The sequence below is a fragment of the Mus caroli genome, chromosome 19, assembly GCF_900094665.2.
Source record: "Mus caroli chromosome 19, CAROLI_EIJ_v1.1, whole genome shotgun sequence".
Lineage (NCBI taxonomy): Eukaryota > Metazoa > Chordata > Mammalia > Rodentia > Muridae > Mus > Mus caroli.
In genome coordinates, this window is record NC_034588.1 from 52,370,834 (window position 1) to 52,388,999 (window position 18,166).

General features: G+C 46.8%; 1 protein-coding gene across 30 annotated transcripts in view; it reads left to right on the forward strand.

The window, feature by feature from the left end:
- Tcf7l2 (transcription factor 7 like 2) overlaps window positions 1–18,166 on the forward strand; it is a 196,260-nt gene that overhangs the window by 157,856 nt on the left and 20,238 nt on the right. For 21 of the 30 annotated variants that reach the window (XM_021151309.2, XM_021151305.1, XM_029472491.1 and 18 more), the window contains 3 exons: window positions 13,446–13,578; window positions 15,633–15,735; window positions 17,619–17,705. In XM_021151309.2, coding sequence (XP_021006968.1) covers window positions 13,446–13,578; window positions 15,633–15,735; window positions 17,619–17,705 — 323 coding nt within the window. The remainder of the gene's footprint in view (window positions 1–13,445; window positions 13,579–15,632; window positions 15,736–17,618; window positions 17,706–18,166) is intronic. The other 9 variants (XM_021151310.2, XM_021151306.1, XM_021151313.2 and 6 more) reach the window with 1 other exon arrangement.

The following is an 18,166-nucleotide window of genomic DNA, read 5'->3' on the forward strand; positions in this document are numbered from 1 at the left end:
TGTATATATATATATAAAACGCCCCCTCCCTCTTTTGGGGGTGGATTGTTGTGGAACCGACCGGGGGAGATCCCGTTATTGTGCGCTTCGCTGTGAATGGAACTGTGCCTGAGTATCCAGCGCGGCACGGCTGCTGCGGGCTGCTCCTGGGAGCTGCGGGCTCTGTGCGGGCTGCAGGGCGGGTGCTGCCCTCCAGCGGGCCCGGGCCATCCGCGCGGCAGCATGCCTGCGAGCCAGCGGCGGCAAGGACAGCGCGGCGACCCCTAGATGGTAAGCGATGTGCCTGAGTGTCCAGCCTTGCATGCTCCCTGCTCAGCCGAGGTCATGCCCACTGTCTCTGCGCGGTAACTTTAATTGATGCACGTTGACTGGTAAGGTCCTGATGGACTGAGTCGATTTGGTTTAGTCTCCTTTAAAACAACAATAACAAAGGTTAAAGAGAGAAAAGGAAAAAGAAGAGAAAGGAAAGAAGGCAGGAAGGAAGGAAGGGGAGGAAGTGGGGTACCTTTTCGTTTTTACACTATTTTGTTTAATTTGGAAGTGTCTGCACTTGGAGGGCATCCATCCTTTTCACTCACCAACTTAAAGTGACAGCCTCCACCCTTCCCAGCCCCCCTCCTTCCCAGCTGTGTGTAGTCTAAGTGCACTTTTGCGTTTTCCTGTCTGAATATGTGTGTTTGGGAGCAGTAGGTAGACACAGCTTTCCTATAGAGACATGTAGATACATGTTTTCTATTTAGACAGGTCTGTCTAATTGGCCAAAGTTGGTTCCCTGCCCTTATAATTTCCCTGATCTGGCATCTTAAACCTCTGTATTTAACACAACAAAACTAGCTTTGCATGGAGATGGGGCTCCCGGGGTGTGAGCGGACAGTCTCTGGCCCTGCTTCGCATCTCCACAGGTTTTTAATCTAATGCAATGCTAAAGTACTGCTCTCTGTTTCTGGTTTGAGCAAGTTTTATTATTTCTTTTCTTTTCTCATCCCACCCACTTGCTAATCCCAACTTTGCAACCGGCTTTAGCTTTTTTTTTTTTTTTTTTTTAATGGAATGTTCTACATTTGGGTGTGCATCTGGCAAGTCAGGGGACTTAGGGAATGGATTCTGGACAGTGCCACAGGACAGCAACTCACCTCCAAGGAGTTACTTAGGAGAAGTTTTTAGTTTGAAAAGCTTTAAGAGACATCCCCCCTTTTCATTTTAAGCGGGGGGGGGGGGGGGGCTGTAACTGGGTTAGCCCTCTCCCAGTTTCCTTTTCCCTTGTCCTTCGAGGAAGCTGGGAAGTAAATTCTTAGCCCACGCTGTCGGTGGCGTTTGCAGCACTTTCCGACAGATTGTTGCTGGGTGATCAGGGCCTGTCCATCAGCGGATAGAGAACTTGCAGTTTACTTAAGAAATTGCGGGAGCCACAAAAGCAGCTGCCGGGAGTGTGGTGGTCTTGGTGAATAGAGGGAGGGAAGGCAATTAGGGGACTGTGTGGTTGGGGCTTTTTACTTGTCAAACTGGAAGCTCGTCGCTTTTGTTACTGCTGTGTAAAGGGAAATGGCAGGGTTTTGTTTTGGTATTAAGGGCCTTAAAGATTGCTGCTCCACACTTGTGCAGGAAGGCTAGATACGTCCAGAAAGGGGCCACAGAGTGGTAGTATTTTTCAAGCAAAGAGGTAGAAAATGAAGAAGTCCTACTTTTTTGTTGGCCTTAAGCCCTTCTAGCTCTTGTTTAGGTTGATTCCTTGGGGGAGGGGGGGCGGGTAAGGGGGATTAACTTGCACCATGTATTAACAGATCCGCTTAAAGACCTCCACTCTAAAAACTGTCCTGTGGCCTTGGAGATAAACAGCTGGCCAGTCCGGCAGTCCATGCAATAGAGGAAAAACTCCTTCATTAAAATTAGGTGTCCTGAGCCTAGGGTACCAAATCTTGGCCACTAGACTTGCTTTTAAGCCAGACAAACCTAGGATGGCTTTCTAACTGTTTGCAGACTAGAGCTGTGTGTTTGCTTTTGAAGAGCATGAGATGATTCTGGAGTTGAGTCCGTTAGACATTCTGCCGTGTCACCTCCCTGGGCAGCCACCCACCGCACTCCCCTCCTGCGTGCCACAGGGACTGTTTTAGGCCCTGTTCAATCTGAGGGTCTCAACTCAAATAGGTTAAACCCACACCAATGTACCTGGCCCTGGATCCTATGAAAAGCCCAGGAAAAGTAAGTTCAGTGGATCCTTTCCTTCCCGCTTCTCTGCTTCTCTCTCTTTCCTCTTCCTTGGAGAAAGCACATCTACCCACCAGCTACGGCAGTCAGCTAGCCAGAGGCCTGGCCTGCAGTGCCACTGGGTATTGGAAGCCTACTTTCCCCTGCTTGCAAGGAGGTCATCTGAAAATCAGACAGCCTCAAACTCTGGGAAGGAAGAGAGGGTGTGCAGAGTGGCAGGCAGGGCCTCGCAAGGTGTCACTTCCGTGTCACTGTGACAAGAAAATATACTTTCTTCCTCCCTCCCTCTCTCCCATTGCAGCCCTCTCCCTAAGAAATTTGTTTTGAGGGATTTGACAATCTTGCAGATAAAGTGCCTGCCTGCTACACTGGTTCATCATTTCCCTCATGGCTGACCGTAATTTCCTTGCTACTCTTAGCTCTGTCCCTGCCACCCAAGGTGAGGGAGGGGGTCTTTTCTTAGGTGCCCTGAGCAGGTTGGGGGAAATGGGCCTTCCCCCTCCTTCCTTTATGGGTCCTGGAGTAGTAAAGATTAGGAACTAGAGGGGTTTTTACATTTAAAAAACTATTTAAATCGAAGCTTCAGCCAGCTGAATTAGATAACTGTTTAAATTTTTTTTTTAACATTTTTTTTTTTCAGAGAGGGTGTGCAGGGGAAGGGCCTGCAAAGCAACCATATGCAGTGCAAGTGAGTGTGTCCAGCCAGAGATCTAGAAAGCATCGCTTGGCTTTTAAGATGCATTTTTTCAGCTCTTTAAGTGAGCTGTATAAAGGGAGGTGGGGGTGAGAGGAAAAAGAAAACCGAGAGAAACTGGGAGGGAGAAAGAAAAAAGCTGGCCCAGTCCCATCTTGAAGGTACAGAGAAAGTTTTTTTTTTCTTTCTCTCCTTCTTTTTTTTTTTTTTTTTTTTTTTTTTTTTTGAGTGGAGAGAGGGTAAGACAGAGCTATTATGTATCTCATGGATGTGGTTTTATTGAGAATGGAGGATTTGAGTGGGAAGGGAGGAACAGTGGCCCCTGGGGTCTCTCTCTTGCAGCAGTTGGGCGCTTGGCACCTCAATTTGAATTGCTGGNGGTGAGAGGAAAAAGAAAACCGAGAGAAACTGGGAGGGAGAAAGAAAAAAGCTGGCCCAGTCCCATCTTGAAGGTACAGAGAAAGTTTTTTTTTTTTTTTTTTTTTTTTTTTTTTTTTTTTTTTTTTTTTTCTTTTTAGAGTGGAGAGAGGGCAAGACAGAGCTATTATGTACCCCAGGGATGCGGTGTTAGTGGGAATGGAGGATTTGAGTGGGAAGGGAGGAACAGTGGCCCCTGGGGTCTCTCTCTTGCAGCAGTTGGGCGCTTGGCACCTCAATTTGAATTGCTGGGTGAGTAGTGGTGTGTGTATGTGTGTGTGTGTGTGTCCACACTCATGGTCCTGACCATGAGACTAGTGCTTCCTTTTCGTCTTTAAAAGACAAAAAAAGGAAGGAAAAAAAAAAAGAAAAGGAAAGGAAAAGAAAAAAAAAACCTTAGACAACGGAAAGGGGGACAAAACAAGAATGAATGGTCAGTGCAGGCTGTGCCCCTATCCCTGTGGGATTTTGCTGTATCCTTTTGGGGGAGAGGAGAAAGGGTTAAAAGAAGATGGGGAGGAGAGAAAGTCTGACTTTCATCCCAGTTCTTACAGACCATAGCAAGTGAACTATAGTTTCACCCACCACAGAGGACTGCTACCATAGGCGGAGGGGAAGGAGAGAGACCTTGCCCCAGCAGGGGACCGTGCCTCTCCCGGAGCTGAGCCACTGAATGTATTGGTTTCATATTTAATGCTAACTTCCTGTTGCTCTGTCTTAGGTTGTTTTTATTTTCAGTCTCCAAATTTAGATGTTGGCTTTTCCAGGCCCTGGTATTGCTGCTAGTGGTTGTTTTCCAAATTTAATCAAAAGCTGTTTTGGAAAGCTGATGGTGGGACTGAGGACAGCTCTTGTTGACAATGAGCAGCATCTTCTGCAGCTTGGATCTGGGAGCTAGGCTACACTGTATCCTCCCCAGCACTTGGGGTCTAGGCTACACTATATCCTTCCCAGTACTTGGGAGCTAGGCTACACTGTATCCTTCCCAGCACTTGGGAGCTAGGCTACACTGTATCCTTCCCAGCACTTGGGAGCTAGACTACACTGTATCCTTCCCAGCACTTGGGAGCTAGACTACACTGTATCCTTCCCAGCACTTGAGAGCTAGGCTACACTGTATCCTCCTCCCCAGCACTTGAGGGCTAGGATACACTGTGATCTGCTCCAACTTGGGCTTACACTGTTTGCCATAAACAGTGAGGACATTTTCTTGAATCTTCCGGCAATTTTAAAATTATTATAATTATATTTTGTTGTTGAATGGCCAAATACAAATACTTATGGAGAGATTGACCAGATCAGATGGAAAAAAATGATTTTTTTGTTTGCTTGCTTGGTTGGTTTTGGTTTTGGAGAAAAACGAAGCATTATGTAGGCTGTGTTAAAAATCATTGTCATATTAAAAGCCAACTCTGTAGATAGCTCTTTGAAGTGGAGCATAAGGCAATAATCCCTGTAAACCTCTTTTTGTTGCTTTCTAGTTCAGCTTAGTTCTGAAAACTGGTAAGACTTTCAGGGACAGGGTACTGGCTGATACTGTGTGAGTTGTATTGTAAATTTCCCACCCAGACCTCCTTATAGGGTCAAGATTTCTGAAATATCCTGTCCCTTCTTTGCAGAAATGACTTAAAACTGTGTTGTTCTGTGACTCAAGAGAGGGGTAACTTCCATTCTGAGTGAGGTGTTGTGAGAAAGGACTCGCTTTTCAAAAGTAAATTCTAAGCCCCAGTGATACAGATATTATAGCCGCCGTTGTGCTCTTGTGTATAGGCATTTTCTGGAAGCAGCCGGGATGGCAGTCCTGTCTTCTGAGGGAAATCTCCCTTGGTGCTTTGGAGTTGGTGGGAAGCCTGACTGAGCTGTGCTATGGAATTTTTCCCCTTCTGCAGCACTGCAAAATGTTGTGAAATCCTGCTATGCCCTCCAATTGCATTCTTTTACCCACATTGAAGGACTCAAAAAATTGACTATTGCTCATCTGTACAGTCTTCGTCCACATCAGCCTGTAATCACAGAAACAGCCACGCCGATTGCTTCTGCTTGGTCCCTGGCGACTCTGGGTCATTTTTCCATTCTATATGCCCTTTATAGGAAATGATGGTGACGCTTGCCATTTATAGGAAAGGATACTGAAGTTTGAGGCATTAGCAGGGCAAAATGGAGCAGCCGACACCTCCATTTGTCTTATTTCTATACGTGATGTGTGCGCAGACTCCTCCTGAATCTTGGAGTCTGGGTTTGTGTTTGCTAAGTCATGTGGATGAAATCTTCCTTACTCCTAGGCTTACACGCTTGCTATTTCCCGGGAAGAAAATATACTTTCTGAAGGAAATAACAGCATCTTGAGCTCTATGGAGCAAGCATAATATTTTAAACACACATTTAAACTCTTAAGTTAGGTCCTGGTGTGGAAGCTGTATGCAGCAAAAGGCATTTTCAGTCAGCTCTCGCCTGTAAGTAAATGCAGAAGGTGCTGTCAGATTTTGTTCCTTGCTTTTCTTAAACTTTCCAGGATGTATTAACCATTATGCACTTAAAATTTATTCTCAATCAAAATGGGTGATTTCCTTTCCATTGTATTCGGGAACCCCAGGTCTTGGGGTTGTTGTGTTTGGGACCGGTGGCCTGGAAATCGTTATTGTATTTTAAAGTTGTTTCACATTGGAGCATTGGGAGGGCTTCATTTGGGATAGGTTAGATTTATTCCTGGCTTTTCTAGAAACAGCTGTATCCTCTTACCCAGTTCCCAAACATTCTCCACACACCCAGACGCTCAGCAAGATTGATTATGCTAACGATAATCATTTAATACCCAAGTAGTGGAGAAATATTTGGCGGGAGGTGGAGGTTGAAAATTCCTGGGAAATTACTTAGGGGTGAAGTGGCTTGTGAAGGACTAGAACAGTCCACAGACCCCCACAGTGCCTGTGCACCCCTTTACTGATCTGGTGTTAAATTTGATGTTACTAGAGAGAGGCAGGCAGGGGGAAAAAAAAACCCTGGAAATCTACCCTGGACCACTGGCCAAAACTTAAGTGTGCAAATGTTTTAAGGGTTTGCTGGGGGAAGCACAGTGATGTTTTCTTTTTTATTGGAAAATAAATGAGAATGAGTGGTAATAAATTATGTTTGATGAACTTAACGGGGAGTGACTGTTTGTGAGGCTGTGGAAGCATAGCTTTGCTGGCTTGGACCTGGGCTAGAGTTTGCACAAAGCCAAACACCTAGAACACAGCTCTATTTTCTAGGTTTGACATCTTCCCCCTTTGTTTGTACACCCCAACACCATTGCTTCCTGTCTCCTCTTCAGGCATTTCATAAAAATCCCCAAGAATTGCTGAATTGACTTTCTAGGTGCTCAGCTATTGAAACCAGCTGTCTTTGGTGTGTTAGCTGGTGGCTGGTTGAGGTGTAGGTAGGCCCCTCCCTTCCAACAGAGGCTAAGGACCGAGGATCATTTGAGCTAGCACTGCATGTATGCTCTTATGTGAGACTGCGTGGAAGCAGACTGCACACGTCCCTTCTCTCTGCCTTCCTTATCCAGTCATTTCCTCGATAAGGAGAATTTTGATGCTTATGAGTCCATGAGAAACTGTGAGTCGGCAGAATCTTAGGAGGAGAAAAATCTTCACTGTTCCTCTTCTTGCTGTCTAATTGGATTTGGAGAGAGGCAGAGACACAGATAGAATGAAGATTTGCGGAACAAATAACACTTGGGATCTCAGTTGTAGAAGATGAAACTTGGCGTCCTGGTGGGTACTTGGCACAACACTTGACCAGACATACAGGTGTGTACTGTGGATGCTTTGCTCTTCTGCATCTCACAGGCAGAGCTCTCTCCACCTGTTTCTCCATGAAAAACTCAAACTCAGAGAAATCTTCCCTCCTTCATTTCTTACGTTCAATAGCAGTGCTGTGGCCATCGGTAGGTAGTTGCCTTGTGTACAGTACAGTGTACAAAGCCTCTCAGACTAAAAAATTAAAAAAAAAAAAAATTAAACCAGCCTGGCCACAGTGCTGGCTGTGTCCTGGTTGGGATTCTCGTGTTTGAGGTGAAATATGAAGGGTTCTGAAGAAGCCCATGTAGAATGAAGAAGGCCAACCTTTCCATGGTAGATATAAGAGGTTGGAAGGATGCGAGATGCTGGCCAGCTGAGTCGGGATGAGCCAGCGAGTGCATTTCCCAGTAGCCTTTAGTAAAACTGGCATAGTATTGCTCTGTGTTTGGTCGTCAGTCATTGGGACAGTAGAATTACACCGACTGGCTGTCCAACTACCTTCTGCTACAAGGCCTGAAGCAAACCAGGATTAGCGGGACAAACTCTGGCAAAGAGTTGTTGATGACTGGAAATAGCACCCTCTCCTCCTTCTCATCCCAGCCCCTCTCCCTCACCAGCACTGGCATGAACAAAGGCATGTATGAAGACTTAACCAGTCTCTACTGGGCTTAACAGCCAAAAGTAGACAGGAAAGTGGGTACTACAGCCCTTTTTGCATGGGTCTGTAAACCCGGAGTGTCCTGGGGCAACAGGACCCTTGCCTGTTTCTGGGATCCACACAGAGAGGACAGGGCTGACAAATGCTCCTGTATTGTGTCTTATGTTGTGTTGGGGCTCCTTAAAGGCTCTCTCTGGCCCCATTTGGCTCCTGCAGCAGGAAGGGGCAAGGCGGAGTATTGAAGAGGAGGCTCTGTTTGTTTCTGCTGTCTTTGACTAACAGGTTGCAGAGGTGAATGGTGAGCTTCGAGTCCCTTTCGGCTTACTTCAGTTATAGGAGTTGAGCGGTGGGGTCAGAGGGTGGCCAGTAGAGGGGTTCAGAAGCATGCTTGCCTTCCACTTGTCCTAATTTCTGAGCAGGGTTGGAGGGTGTCCAGATGCCTGGCAATGGTCAAGTTGCTAAACACTAAACCTAAGGGTTCTTGAGAGGTCAAAGGTCAGCCTCAGGGTCACTCCCCCTACTGTAGCTGGATGAATACTCCTGTGGGTGGGGAGGCTTTGTGTGCTCTGAGGGCCATTGAAGTATCTTTTCTTTATAATTTAACTATTCAGCGCTCACACCCATGGAGTTTAATGAAGGCATTGAGGAGGGCCTCCCCTGGGGAGGTTGTGAGTCTGTCCAGGTAGAAAGCATAAAGCCCCAGTGACCAGAAGTCAAAGGAGGAGTTTGAGTTCCTTTATTTGCACATTGCTTGCTTGCTTTAATGAGTTCAGGATTGTATATCATTTGTTTATTTTCTTTGGTTTCTTGTGAGCCCAGAACTAACCACAGACAACATTTTGTCACCAACATTCTGCTGGTGCCTGGTTGTATCTGGAAAGCAGAGGCAGCCTATTCAAAGCCTTGTTTGTTCCTATCTCCTCTAATGAGTCTCACGCTGGAAAGCCCCTCTGGAAGAAGCCTGGTGGGGTCAGGGGGACTGGAGACACCCCTGATTTTGCATTTGGTGACTGATTTCCTCTCAGTCCCCAAACAACAGTGTCTAGGAAAGGTAGACACAGGCTGATCTCACAGGTTGCCTCTCGCTCCATCAACATAGCAGTTCCTGCTCCCAGTAATTCTGGCCTACAGACATTTCCAATGTAGCTGTGCATTAATTAGGGCGGTGGAGCAAGTGGAGACGCCACAGGGTTTGGAAACGTCTCTCTATGAAGGTGTGTGAACCACCCTTGTTCATTCACCTACTCTGTGGAACAAATAACAGGCCAGCCAGTCACAGGTGTGCTTTGTAACAGATGCACCGAGTGAGTGTGACGGGTGACCACTAGTACGCATCTGTGCTCTGGGAAGCAGGGCTGGATCTGAGCTGCCTGGGATGGTGACAGGGCTTCATTATAGCCATTGGCTGGTCCCTGTCTCGCTCTGGGACAGCAAGCTAAATGGCTTAAAGTGGCTACACGGGGGAGTCTCTGGTGGTAGTGAATTACATGGAGTATCTTTATGGACTTTTGGATTCTGTTTTGTTTATTGTGTTTTGGTTGTTTGTTTGTTTGTTTGTGTTTGTGTATGGTAGCATAGACGTGCCTAGCTTGCTTTGTCCTGTTCTGAAGGAGTTAGATTCTAGCAATAGGCTCTTCACTGAACTGTCTCGACTGTCAGTACCATGACCTTGAATATGTGTTAGCTATCCTAGAGTTTGTAGCCCAGGTCCTTGCACAGAGACCTCAGTAAAGCAGATGCTCCAGGATACTGGGTTTAACCTTACAGTTGGAAAAGGTAAAGGAAGGTGGGGGGGGGGAGTATAAAAGTGTCTCTGGCATTTTAATCCCTGTCCCCCCTCTGGGTTAACTGCTGTTTTAGTTTAGTTCCCATGATGCTCCACTGTGACTGTCCCCAGTACCTTTTCTCCCAGTGTCTAGAGTGAACAGCATACCAGAAAAATCTTAAAGAAGTGAGAATTGTTGGGAGCGGGGGTGGGGAGACCCTAATGCTTGGAAATCTTCTCTCACTGTATTGGTTCATACTTTACACAGTCTCACTGACTCTAGAAGGACTTGTTTATCTCCGATTTTTGGCTGGTGTTTGTTTGTTTGTTTTTAATTGTGAGATCCTACATAGCACTCTCTGTCACTGGCACAGTGCAATGAGGTGTTGGTGTTGGTGTTGTTGTTGTTTTTCATGAGCTCTTCAAATACATTTGTTAAATGTCACATTTTTTAAGAAGAGTGTGTGACTTGGGTAGGGTCGTCATAGATCATCCATGCTCTCGTATCTAGGTGATGACTTCCTTCCAAGGCTGCATTTTCCCCTTTATGAGTCTAATTGGAAGGTGTTAGCCAAGTGGTTAACCACAGCATCCTTTATATTGTGCAGATTTGCATTTTACCAAGTTCCTTTGTATTGAGTGTGGGCCTGACACTGTGCCGGTTGCTTTGAGTAAGTGGTCTCATGTAATCTTCATAACCCTACAGGACAGACATAGCACATGCCTGGATTTTATGGAGGCAGGAATGAAGGAGACTGAGGAGATAGAGGGAAGAAGGGAGGGAGGGAGGGAGGGAGGGACACTCTCAGCCAGGTCAGTGAAGCAGAATACACCCCTGCCCTCCTTAAGTGGACAGGTTCTCACTCTCAAGTCTCTGTGAGAACCCAGCACAAGAATCATTTTGAAGGCACTGGCATAACAGAGGTAGTATCTGCAAGAGCTTTACTCTGAGTGTGAGGACCATCCAACCCTTCCAGAAATCTGGTCCTCTGGTTGATGGGCTCTATCTTGTTCTACCATGTGTATTTTAGTCTGGTGGTTTTCAAGTGGTCTTATCCCAGGCTGGGTGCAAGAGTTTCAGAGGACTCTAAGGATGAGTAGCGTACAGTGCCCCATCCCAGCAGTGGGAAGAATATGCTGTGGAGAGAAAGGACCTCAGAGTCCATGGCTAGAGAGACACAGGTGTTGATGAGAAGTCCTTTGTTGTAAGGGGTCCAGGTATTGACAGGTAGTGTGGGGTAGCAGGTAGACCCTGCCTTCTGTATATTTGACCATGATATGCCTCCTCACTTGGGAACAGAGTAACCTGGATAGAGAGTTGGTCATGCAGTTTCTAGGGACCTACTTGTTAGTAGAGTCAATAGCCTAATAGCCTAATAGCCTAATAGGACTTCCATCCCCCTCCTAAAGTCAGGTGGCATCTAAAGCTTTCATTTGTTGTCCCCTCTCTCCAACTCCTACTTTACCACACTGCTGGAGAGTGTTGTCTGGGTGGGAGGAAAAAAACCCAGTTGGCTGAGAAGACAAGGATATAGAAGTATCCGCAGCCGTCAGCGAGCTCAGGCTTGGTGAATGTTATCTTTAACAGGAGCATCTAAGATGAAGAGGGAGAGTTAGTAAGTCTCACACCTAGCTCACTGTTACCAAATGCTGTTGTTGTACTTCTGTGGCCAGAGACAAAGAAGGTTCCCCACAGTCCCCACTAGTTCTGCTTGGGATTGGTGACAGAACCCCGTGTCCCCTGCCAACTCTTTGCTAATCGTGACAGTGATGATGAACCAGCACAGTTACATACATAAACATGCCATGTGTTAGGTCTGTGCGAAGTCCCCCCACCCCCCATGTACTCTCTGAGAACAAGGGCTTGATTCAAGAGAAACACTCCCATCTTTGGCCTCCAGGTTCCCCTGTGCCTGTGTGGCACTCAAGCCTTGGCTCGGCCATGGTTGACAGAAGAAGCACTTCTATTACTCCATACTCAGGTCCTGTTTCTACTGAGAAATGGCCTTGGGCCGGGGTCCCCTAACTCAGTAGAGATGGCAGCTAGCTTTCCTGCCCACCTCCAGCCCTGTCTACCTCTGTGGTGGCCATCACACCTGCCCAATACTGATAGAAATGCCTAAAGCAGGTTCAATCCTGTGACTACTGGGTCACATCCTTCCCTCCTCATGAGATGTATCTTGAGAGCAACCTGCATTCTTTCATGTTGCCAGGGGCCTGTCTTTCCAATCAAGTTGGAAACTTCTGGAAGGCAGCCTCGGTCATTTTCCTTTCTCCCAGGCTGCTCCCACACATCCCTGTCTTGTCTATTATCCCCACTTCAGCTTTCTTTCCTACCTCCAAAGTGGGAGCTGATGTCTTTACTCCTTCTCAACCATTCTTGACAAAAGGCTTTCCTAGGACTCTTCCCTTGAAGGATCTTAGTGAACTTCCATGAACTGTGGCCACAGGCTTGAACACAACAGCTCTTGGCTTTTATATACACAGCCTGGTCGCCATTGCTGGTTGGTGACTCCGAGAGACCATTCCTTATTTCAGACCTTCTGTACCAGCTTCTTAACTGGTAGCTAGGTCTTCTAAGCAACTGGCCAGCCCCTTTTCTCTGGGAGAGTTATGGTTTTACAGGAAGCTGTAAACCAAGTGACTTGAGATGCTCTTTTGGGATCTTCTAGGACGACCATGTTTTTCTTCCCTGACATGCCATGGAGAAGGAACACTACTTGGTGATGCCTTTCCCATCCTTAGCTGTGGTAGGAAGCTACTCTTCCTGTGTTTTATGCCTTTTCCCTCTATTAAAAAATACTGAAAAGGAAGCTGAAAGGAAGAGAACTAACTGCTCAGTGGTCCCTGAACTCGGGAGGCGCTGGTGGGCAGTGCTGGAACCTGCCTTCTTTTCTTTCTATGCAATTCCTTCTCCTTGATGTTAATGCAACGTGTGCCCTTCCTAGACGTAATAAAAGGAAATGAAGACACGTTCTGAAATGAAACTTGACTCTAATCCATTCATCATCTAATACCAGCCTCTTTATCTTCTCTGCTACCTAATCTGGTTAAATGTCCCTGTTGTAGGATTTTAGTGAAAATCCCCTATTGGGAATAGGGTTTTTTGCAATTGGATTACTCTCAGTAAATGGCCCAGTAGTTCGCTTGTTTCAGCTTAATTTTTTTTTCCTTTGTGATCTTACTGGGCTGAGTTATAGCCCAGCATGGGGGGGGGGGGAGAGCACATAGGGGGAGAGGAGAGAGACGGGTTTGTGGAAGGCACTGAGGAATATTTATTTTCTTTGTTTTCTGCTTCGGCCTCACCGTCTGCCCTGCCCCAATACAACAAACACATGGACTTCACCGGCCAGAACTGCCCATTTCTTGAATGTATCCTGTTTATTAGCTCAATTCATCATTGTCCGGTTAATTTATGAGTTCTCCCTGACGGTTGCCTGATGAATATGGAGGCGCTGGCTGGGCCAGAGCTTTCTGGTGAAGTTCAGTCTCCCATTCAAAGGTGGGGTGGGGCTTTTCATCCAGGTTGAGTGAGTGGACACCTGCTTGCTGTGTCTCTGAGCCTGTGGAACCAGAGGGTGGCTAGGAAGGCTAGAGTGGGATTCTGATCATACTGGGTTCTAAATCTCTAAGAGGCCTTAGAGATTAAAACCTCAATTTTCCACTCACCTGCTGATGGGAAAGTGAGATCTTGGGTTCTAATGGTGATGCAGAGGAACTCAGAGGTGGACCTGAAGTAGGCCAGTGTGGAGAGCCAACCGCCTCTCACTTTAAAATGGATTAGCGAGGTGGGGAGTTTGCAGAGCCGAGGGCATCTTATGGCATCAAGCTGGGAGGGTGTTACAGGGGACACGGGCCCTGACTCTGAAGCTCTGGGCTACGAAGACCCAGCTCACCACGTCTCCCTTTGTTCTCCCTCTCTCACAGTCGAACAAAGTACCGGTGGTGCAACACCCCCACCATGTCCACCCACTCACGCCTCTCATCACGTACAGCAATGAACACTTCACCCCGGGAAATCCACCTCCGCACTTACCAGCTGATGTAGACCCCAAAACAGGTAAGTTGGGGAACTCCGAAGGCCTCAGTCAGGAGCCTGGGCCAGGCGTGATGGGTGAAATGGGATGGGTGGGGTTCGGGGTGGGGGATGTTTAGATTCACACCTGGGAGCTGATCAGGAAGCTCTTAGTGGGGCTTGCCTGGTATATGTGCTGGGCTGTGTCCCCCTTCCCTTTGGAGAGATCCACTTACAGGGATAAGATTTATGTCTGCACCTTTGGAGTCGGCTGCTTGGGAAAGCTGGCCTTGGTACCTTCCTAAGCAAACTAGGTAGCAATGAGATTACATCATGATTTTGAAGGAGTCCGGCCACTTTAGAGTGACTTGTATGCTTAAGTGTATTCTTAAGGGACCACATCACCCGGAGTCTGTATTCCTTGCAGATCACTAGACCACTGTGCATTTTCTTCTCCCATTTCAAATATCTCGGATGTTTATTGTGAGCCCATTTTACAGATGTACAAACCGAAGCCTAGGAAGGTTTCCTCATTTCATCCAGCAGTGTCATAAGCAGAGGCTGCACACTGCATTCAGTCTCTACACCTGTCAGGAAGAACAGATCTAGCTTATAGCGCCCTCTACGTAAGGATCTAGTATGGCGGGCAGCCTCTCTGAGCCCTCTGTGTGGATGCTGGGTGCAGCCTGGCAGTTTGACTGACTGGAGGAGGCGGCCAAGCCTGCCTGAGGCTCCGCCAAGTACAAGGCTTCACTTGCAGCAGGCAGCATCTCATTTGAATAATGGTAGGCCAGGGAATAGCTTTTAAATGGTTATCGTAAACCATATGATTAACGTCTGAGGAGTGTTTATTTTCCTCTGCGAACATTCTTTCAAGTGTGCAAATGGCTCAGTGTAGGGTCCAAGCCCAGCTAATCTCTTTGCTTTCTGTAATAGAGAGAAAGCAATGTCTGCGTCAAAATGTCACCTGGGGAGACTTAATTTACAGATTAAAAGCTTCCTGAATGAATTTCTTGAAAAATGAGATAGTTTCCATCCCTGTCCTGCCCCTTCCATCTTGGGTGAGTTCTGACGCACTGTGTCCATTTGGCCTCCCCCTCGGACTGGGCGGCTGGGCAGAGCCATTGCTCTCGAGCTAAATTGCTCTCCGGACTCCTCTTCCTAAGGATGAATGACCAGACGTGTGTCCTATGCAGATAGGAAGTGAGCCGTGGTGTGTACTTTCAGCATATTCGTCTACAGGCCTCCGGGAGGCTCGCAACCCCTCTGGCCCGTGGAATACCCAGTCAGCAAGTGAGGCTAGTGCCCATGTATGCCTCTGCCCTCCAGGGAATCGTAGTCCAGAGCTGAATCCACCAAGCCCCCAGCTTCTTCTGTCAGTTCAGTTCTGACTCCTGGGGGAAAGACACCATCTGACACTCGGTTTCTACAGATTCTCTTCATGGGAGAATTGGCCTGCTTGAAGAGTTGGGTCTTTCTAAAGAAATCAGGTCACACCTCTGTGACTCATAGTGAGTTACAAGGCTGCCTGTAATCACAGCACTTAGGAGGCTAAGGAGGCAAGAGGGCTGTGAGTTCAAAGTCACTGTGGGCTGTATAGTTAAGACTCCTGTCTCAAAACATTAAATTTAATTATTTAATTATTTAGGCCTTACAGATCCGAAGTATAGCTCTGACACAGGCAAGCCATCCGAAATAAAGGGTAACTGACCCAGTTCCAAAGCAAAAGGAGTTAATGATTATCGGTTGCTCACCTGAAATATGCCAGTCTTTTTAGATTTTTTTTTTTTTGACTTGAAGTAATCACTTTAGTCATACGAGGCAAAAATACCCAAGATGGCGACTCCTTGGTCTCAATCAGTCAATCACACCAGCCCATCTAGAATGAGCTAACTCACTGTTCAAATGGATCTGTGGGAAAATAAGAAGACTGGGACAGTCCTACCCCCGCACCCCTCCTCCCCAAAAGCCAGGAATGGCCTCCAGCTGGGATATGAGAAGAGACAGCCCCTTTCCTTATTCGCTCCTTGCTCCCCCTCCCTCCACAGTCCCTCTTCCTCCTCCATACCAAAAAAAATCGCTGCTTCTTCTCCTCACAGGAATCCCAAGGCCTCCGCACCCTCCAGATATCTCTCCATATTACCCGCTGTCGCCCGGCACCGTAGGACAAATCCCCCATCCGCTAGGATGGTTAGTACCACAGTAAGCAATTCCAGTTTTTAATTCCCTTTTTGTTTCTTGCATGAGCATGCTTATTAGTTTATGTGTACGTGCTTGTATTCGTGTGTGTGTGTGTGTGTGTGTGTGTGTGAGTGTGTGTGCATGTGTGAGTATATACACACATGCACATGGCTGAGTGCATGTTTACAGAGGGACAGCTGGTGGAACAACACAGGGAAGATGCTCTTGAGGTGTCCTGTGGGTTTGCAGAGGGATTACAGCATTTCAATGGATGACATTGAAAAGGGTCAGTGGTAATTGCCATTGTGAACCCACTGTCCCCAAAGATGGCCAAAAGTGACTCTGGGAACCGCAGAAGCCTGTTGTGACAGTGGCAATCCAAACTGGACTCATGGTATTGGGTTAAGCTCTCTCTTTTACATGTTGCCTCTGTGGCAGGAAGGAAGTGGGAATAGGAACATCCTGGTGGTGAAATCACCTTGGGGTAGGACTGAAGGGATCCCAGCTGCGACTTCAGCCTTCACCCCAAAGGCTGATAGCAACAGTGGAAGGAAGGAAGCTCATGTCATCTTCCCAGCATCTCTGAGAGTCTTTGCATGGCTGATGCTTCGCCAAGCTATGGGGGCACAGAGGGATAAGGGGAACCATCCGTGGAACACTGGGGGCTGGGCTACCTGGGCCCTGGCAGTACTCAGATAATTTGGCCACAACTTACAACTTAAAAGCATGATGTGTTTAGAAATCAGAGCAGAAAGGGCCTTTGGTGTGAAGTCTATCTTGTACTGTGTAGCATGTGCCGTGAGCCTGCACGTAATGTTTGACACTGTATGTCTTTATGCATCTATCTCTCTATTTTACCAGTGACCTCTAACATTAGAAAACATAAGGCAATGTTGAGTACTGAAAGAAGCTGTCAAATTTGGGTCTTAGCGAAGGCAGATTTTTGTAGTCTTAAAGATGGTAAAATTTAGGAATAGGATCCCCATCCTAGCCTTTCTCTCTAGTCGAATAGAGATCCCGTGCTGTGTGTTTTCTTGTTTGTCTAAAAACAACAGGTTGCGTTACGCAATAGCTACACTAAGTCTCGTGTGGTTTCTGTTTCTTTGTCTTATTTGTGTTTGGTGAGGTAGACGGGAGGGTTGGACCTACTGATTCTCCACCGGAAGGGACTGAGCCTCTATACTTCAGTCATCTCTTTCTGCTGATGAGGGGATGCGGAAGTCGAGATAAAAAGGAAAAGCCACCTCAGACAAGCCTCTGTCAGAGAAAGTTGTGTGTCTTTCAGGAGGATGCTATTCTGCATGCTGCTGTATTTTTTAATTATTGTAATGAGGTGTGATTGTCTATTGGTTACCCACAATTCTTCTTAGGGACTCTCCCCCCCAGAAACTCTTGTCAACACTTGTTAATTTGACAAAAGGCTACAAATTAAGCTCTGTTAATTTAATGTTTTCTCACCGAGATCTAAATACCGAAAGAGGCCCAAAGCGCAAGTGAAGTCCTTTGATTCGCTGTCCTTTATTTTGGTATAAATTTACATTCATTATTGTTTTCCTTTGGATGTGGAGCCCTCAATTAGTGTGATGGCTCCATTAAAGCAAGCGAGACGTCGCCTTTAATTATTACAACAAAACACCTAGTCTCAGCTTGGGGAGAGGGTCTCTATTGACATAAGCAGAGGTTATAAAATTTAATTAGCCATTCCTATCAGATTTATGGCATTCAAATTGTTCTGTGTTTCTTCCCTTTGATCCTGCCTGTACAATCCCCAAGATTTTTGTTCTGATCAAATGAGAATAAAGCTTACTGTACGGCGAGAACGTCCCCCTTCTTCTTCCCTTTCTTGTGCCCACCCCCAGCTCTCATTTCTAGTCTCTCACTTCTTTAACACCCCTTTTTTGTAGGCAAGGTCAGCCTGTGTACCCAATCACGACAGGAGGATTCAGACACCCCTACCCCACAGCGCTGACAGTCAACGCATCTATGTCTAGGTGAGTTGCTGTGACTTCTTGTGAAGCCCTCTAGACAGCGTCAGGCCACCCAGGGCCTGTGGACATGTGTGGGTATAATAATATAAACCACTGTTCACTAGTCTTTACTCCTGGAAAAAAAAAAAAAAAAAAAAAACCACAAAAAGTTACCTTGACCTTTCAACATAAGTGACGCTGACCTAAAATTTTGTGAGTCTGTCCGTGGAGCAACATAGAGTCACAAGTTAAGAAGGCAGGGTGGGGCTGAGAAAGGTTCAGCAGCTAAGTACACTTGATGCTCATGAAGAAAAGATGGGTTCGGTTCCCAGCATGCACATGGCCACTCACAACCATTTGTAACTCTGGCTCCAGGGGATCCAGCGCCCTCTTCTGGCCTCTCCTAGCATGTGGTGCCCCTACCTGCAAGCACAGATACTCACACGCATAAACATAAATAACTCTCTGAAGATGACAGCAGCCAA